This window comes from Lethenteron reissneri, chromosome 63 (genome assembly GCF_015708825.2).
Source record: "Lethenteron reissneri isolate LAM-NWPU_2019-01 chromosome 63, ASM1570882v1, whole genome shotgun sequence".
NCBI lineage: Eukaryota > Metazoa > Chordata > Hyperoartia > Petromyzontiformes > Petromyzontidae > Lethenteron > Lethenteron reissneri.
In genome coordinates, this window is record NC_083841.1 from 1,513,848 (window position 1) to 1,519,847 (window position 6,000).

At 54.8% G+C, this 6,000-nt stretch overlaps 1 protein-coding gene across 1 annotated transcript in view; it reads left to right on the plus strand.

Annotated features, from left to right (window-relative positions):
* LOC133358794 (E3 ubiquitin-protein ligase RNF213-like) overlaps positions 1-4,510 on the plus strand; it is a 74,610-nt gene extending 70,100 nt beyond the window's left edge. The window contains 3 exon segments of the mRNA XM_061577241.1: positions 784-876; positions 1,545-1,723; positions 2,548-4,510. Of these exon segments, the coding sequence (XP_061433225.1) occupies positions 784-876; positions 1,545-1,723; positions 2,548-2,719 (444 nt within the window). The 3' untranslated portion in view covers positions 2,720-4,510.
* Positions 4,511-6,000: the final 1,490 nt, after the last annotated feature.

Here is a 6,000-nt window from a genome sequence, read left to right on the forward strand (position 1 = left end):
CCACCACGCTCACCACGCTCGCCCACCACGCTCGCCCACCACGCTCGCCCACCACGCTCACCACGCTCGCCCACCACGCTCGCCCACCACGCTCGCCCACCACGCTCGCCCACCATGCTCGCCCACCACGCTCACCACGCTCGCCCACCACGCTCGCCCACCACGCTCGCCCACCACGCTCGCCCACCACGCTCGCCCACCACGCTCACCACGCTCGCCCACCACGCTCGCCCACCACGCTCGCCCACCACGCTCACCACGCTCGCCCACCACGCTCGCCCACCACGCTCGCCCACCACGCTCGCCCACCATGCTCGCCCACCATGCTCGCCCAACGCTAGCCCACTCGTGGTTAGTCGCTCTCTTGGTTCATCAAACGCTCGCTCACTGAACCGTTTTTGCAGTTGTTATCAGAGAGGGCACTCGCCACAAAAGTATGTTAAAGGCTACATGGGGGATCTTTGTGTGGCCAGCGAGTGCGTGCGTGCGTGCGTGTGTCAGGTGGGGAGCAGTGGCATGGGGATAGCCCCGCTCACGGCCACCAAAGCCGGTGACAGATCATCTGAACCGGTCGTGGGCCTCTACTAGGTGAACACAGCATCAAATGAGTAGCAAGTACGGTGTTGAGTAAGCATCGCCACTGGGGAGACAAAAGCGGCCGGGCGTGGTGTTGGTCAGCCACCCCCTCGTGTGCCGTGCCGGCCTTCACAAGTGCTACTCGCTAACAGAACTTGCCCCAGCAGTCTGTCAAGGCTACCCGGGGGATTGTTGTCTTTGTGTCAGGTGTTGGAGCCCTGCCGACTGAAGCACATGGCGTCGCTGTGGCAGCTGCTCTCCGCTCTGCGCTCGCAGTGCCTGCTGCTGCAGGGCGAGCAGGTGACCGGCGCAGCGCCGCACACGGCTGAGCCACGAGCGTTCAAAACAGCTCGCAAACACTTCATTTCGAAAGACCCAACACATCAGTAACGAGCGTGGGGGGCAAGCAGGGGGTGCCTTGGCCCCTCCCCCCCCCTTCCCCCCCTCCCGCTGGTGACCAAAGCTACCAGTTGGGGCCCCCTTGACAAACACCAACAGTGCCAAAGAGCAACAACACTTATTTAAAACGCAGTTTAATGTAAATTTTATGAAAGTGCTTCTATTTACATTCCACGTTTTATTTTCATTTAATTAGAGGTAACGTAATATTGCATAGAGCTAACTACTACGACGGAGCTGTAGTGGCTGCGATGGGATTAGGGAGGAGTCGCTAAATAAAATATCCTGTTAGAGTGCGACCGTGCCAAGAGACAAATCAAATATTGTGTCCCCACCTGACCGATTGCCACACCCCCGGAGCTGATGATGTCGTTACTATGCCACTGATAATGTAGTTACTACGCCACTGATAATGTAGTTACTACGCCACTGATAATGTAGTTACTACGCCACTGATAATGTAGTTACACCACTGATAATATCGTGACTACGCTACTGATGTCGTTACTACTCCACGCGGAACAAGATGTCGACTTTATTGATTGATCTATATGCGTGGCGCTGCGCAGGATCCATTCCCCCGGCTGGACGGACGCTACCGGAGTGAGCTCACGACCCAGCAGGGCGAGCAGCTGCGCCGCTTCCTGGCCACCTGCCCGGCCGACAGCTTCCTCTTGGAGCTGCACGAGTTCATCGCGCTGGGCCTGTGCCGCGAGCGCGCTTACGACAACTACCAGGAGCAGTGGGGGTAACGTCGCCACGCATCCTACCTACCGCGTGATCGCGGTGGCAGCGGTGATTGCAGCAGTGGTGGCAGCAGTGGTGGCAGCAGCAGTGGTAGCAGCAATGGTGCTGGTAGCAACAATGGTAGCAGTGGCAGCGGCAGTGGCAGCAGTGGCAGTGGTGGTAGCGGTGGCACTGGCAGTGACGGCAGCAATGGTAGCAGCGGCAATGGTGGCGGTGGTGCTGGTAGCAGCAATGGTAGCAGCGGCAGTGGCAATGGTGGCAGCGGCAGTGGCAGTAGCGGTGGTGCTGGTAGCAGCAATGGTGGCAGCGGCAGTGTTGGCAGTGGTAGCGGTGGCACTGGCAGTGATGGCAGCAGTGGTGGCAGCGGTAGCGGCAGTCGCAGCGTTAGCAATGGCAGCAGTGGCAGCGGTCGTGGCGGTGGGGGCAGCGGTAACAGCGATGGCAGTGGTAGCAGTGGCAGCAGCAGTAGTGGCGGCGGTAGTGGCAGCATCACCATCGCGAAGAGCACATCTGTCCCGAGTGTTCGCTCAGAATCAAAGTAGTTTCCTGCTCAAAGCAGCATGGAGGCGGTGCTCATCATCAGTGGTGGAAATTCCCCGGTGCTATGACAGGAAATGAGCCCATAGGTTGATAACCGTTACTGACTTATGACTTCTTGAGGTGTCATATATATTGTTGTATATTTTTTACTTTTGTGGCAAGTGTGCTTGGCGAATGTGGAATATATTTTAGCCAGACTCATCGAGCCAGACTAAGGCTCTGCCAAGAAACACTGAACTTTCAAACTGAACACCTCCTGTTCCCCCCCCCCCCCACCCCCGCCAGGCTGAGCGAGACGCTGTCCAATCACCTGGAGGCAAAGGGCGTGGAGCGCTCCGGGGAGCTGAGCGAGGGCTTGCCCGCCGACCTCACCGTGGCTCACAGCTTTGCTGTCTGGAAATTGGCGCTGGCTGCGTGGGGAGGCGCCGCCAAGCCCAGCCAGCATTGGCGCAGCTAGCCCACATGGCTAGCGAGGGTGGCTAGCCCACACGGCTAGCGAGGGTGGCTAGCCCACACGGCTAGCGAGGGTGGCTAGCCCACACGGCTAGCGAGGGTGGCTAGCCCACACGGCTAGCGAGGGTGGCTAGCCCACACGGCTAGCGAGGGTGGCTAGACCGCACGGCTACCCCAGGTGGCTAGACCGCATGGCTAGCCCGGGTGGTGCGACTGCGTGGCTAAATCACGTGGCGTGACGGCTCACTCGGTTATTGTTTTGTTGTTCTTTTATTGTTGTTTTATCGTCGCATTCGACAAATGTTTTCCTGAGAAAGGCAACGGTTCCGTACGCCACTTCCTTCGCACATTCTCCGACTTGCACTGCCACTTCTGCGGAGATGGCTGGGTTCAGGCCCCGGCACTCTGTGTGTGCGTCTGCGCGCGCGTCCCTCATCACGAGGGTTCGCTTTAAACTACAATCGGCTCGTTCCCCGACGTTCTCGCAACGACCGCGCTTCCGTCGGCGTTGCGTCGTCAGGAGACGATCAATCCCTTGGGAAATATCGTGCCGAGCAGATAACACAGAGCTACCTCAGAGATCACGGCAGGCGCTTGCCCTGCAGTACATGAGTAATGTTCATCGGGCGACAGTCAAACCATCGCCCGATGAATCATACCGCGTCGGGTACTAATGTAGCGCTGAATCGACCTAGACGATGCCCAGGACAAGATGAGATAATTTACACTGATATTAGCACGGAGGGTGAATCAAACGGAGGTTGGCGTATTCGCCGCGACGCGGCCCCACTCTGCTTTCAAACCACGCCGCCCGCCCGGGGGAGGTTTTTAACATCCAAGCGTGAGCGAAGCATGGGGGGGCACCGTCGTTTTACGGTCAAATACACCCGGGCTGTATTAACCAGGGCGGACGCCGGGCTCGAACCAAATTGCCACCGTGGGCTGCAGTTAAAAATAAACTATTTTTATACTCATAGGTTTTTTCGGTAAAGTCACGTAGGTAAAAATAAATAATAAAAGTAGAAATAATATAAATTATTTTCAAGTAAATCTAGCTGTGACGGTCCCACCTGATGACGGAGACTTGTGTTGCCTCCGAAACGTCGTGATTTATTTCTATTATTATTTCAACTTTTATTATTTATTTTTTACCTACGTGACTTTACCGAAAAAACCTAAGAGTATGAATCCTTGCAGTCACGAAAGCTTCAAATCTAGAATTATTTTTCATTTTACCAGGTTGAAGGGCTCCACTGAGCTATGTAGCTCTTTATCCAGAAGCGACATGGCTATCACAAATGATAGCTCAACTCACTTGCTTATCATCGCGAGGAAATATATAGCGGCCAAATACTCTGAACGCACATTGTTGATTCTAAATGTGGAGGGAAAACCTTGACCTGGAGAAAAATCCACGCGACCACGGGGAGAGAGACACGCAAACTCCAAATGTACAGCAGCAGCAGGCGTCAGTGTCGGCATCGAACCCACGACCTCCTGTGTACAGGTGAGGTAGTTAACGTCTCACCGCCGTGGATGCTGTTGATCTCGTGTGGGTCAACGTGGCACAGCAGCAACAGCCCCCCCCCCCTCGTGGACTGGCAGCCTCCTGTACCCGCCTGTGAGGCATAGCGCCCTCTTGCGGGAAAGCCTCGTGCTGCAGAAGTTACAACAGCGGAAATTACAACCGCTTCCGCGATAAGCCATATAAATGTATACATACGTTCTCACCGTTGCATAAATGCCCACGATTGTGAAGTGATTTTAACAGAGTAAATGTCCGTGTTTGACGTACACCGCTGTGTGTGTGTGCCTCTCCAAACTCCACAACACGGGCAAGCCACTCGCCACCAGCCATGACACACGTGGCGCTCCGCCACTACACACGTGGCCGCGACACTCGCTGCACTCACCCCCCTCACTCGGCACAGCCGCGAAACGCTCCCCCGTGGCTATCGGCCAGGCACCGGAGTGTAGCAGCAGGACTTTGCTGCACACACACACACACAGAGTCCTGCTGCTACACACGTATGTGTGTAGCAGCAGGACTTTGCTGCACACACACAGTCATACTGCTACACACACGTGTGTATGTAGTAACAGCAGGACTTTGCTGCACACACACACACAGTCATACTGCTACACACGTGTATGTAGTAGCAGCAGGACTTTGCTGCACACACAGAGTCATACTGCTACACACGTGTGTGTAGCAGTATGACTCGAGACTGTTGAGGATTTCCCGGCTCTCGTCCGATTCGAGTCGAGAACGCGCCACTCTCACGACTCTCGAGTGCTGCCGGCCGAGTCAACAACGAGGTGGTGGACTTAGTAAGAAGTACGTGCGTCTCTACCCGACGTTGAACTTCTTTCGCACCGTACGTAGCCAACCGTGCTAATCGGAGGTGCGGGGGAAGGACAACAAACTAAACACAAGAAGGCGGTTCTAAAGAAACGAGTCTTTGTTCATCTCCATGATTTAAAAGTGCCCAGCGCCGGTGGCTTCCTATCTGAAGAGCGTTCCAGGCGGCCGCATCAACATCCTCACCATCATGCAGGTACCTCCTCAACATCATCATCATCATCACCGCCATCGTGTGTGCAGGTAGAACTTCTATCGCACTGCACGGAGCCAACCTCGCCCATGAGAGGTGCGGGAAGGACAACAAGAAACAACAACAACAAGCAGCTTCAGCAGCAGCAGCAGCAGGTCTCAAGAGTTTGTCAATTTAGGAGCTCCAGCGGTTCCCCCCAGGCCGTGAGGCCCTGGGGGCGGTGTGGGCTGCGGGGCACCCACTGAGCAGGGAGGCGACAATCTTCACATCAAGATTGAGGCGACAATCAGTCAAGACGTGACCCCTCTCCCTGTCCGCACGCCGACTCTTTACCCCCCACCCCCCAAGGATTAACGCTATTAACGTGTTTAAGCAAACAAGACTATCTCATTCTAGACTTGAAGCTTTCGTGACTGCAAGGATTCATATTCTTAGGTTTTTTTCGGTAAAGTCACGTAGGTAAAACATCAAAATTAATAAAAAAAATATTTTTTATTATTTTATTTTTATTAATTTTGATGTTTTACCTACGTGACTTTACCGAAAAAACCTAAGAATAAGACTATCTCACTCATCTTAAGGCCAATGTAGACACATTGTTATCGAGGCTTCCCCAGATGTTTCCTATGTGTACATTGCCAGTAGACCCCTCCCCCATAGGCAAGCGAACGCGTTTGAGTCACCCCCCCCCCTCTATGCGAACTCAACTGAGGGCCCCCCACTTGACCAT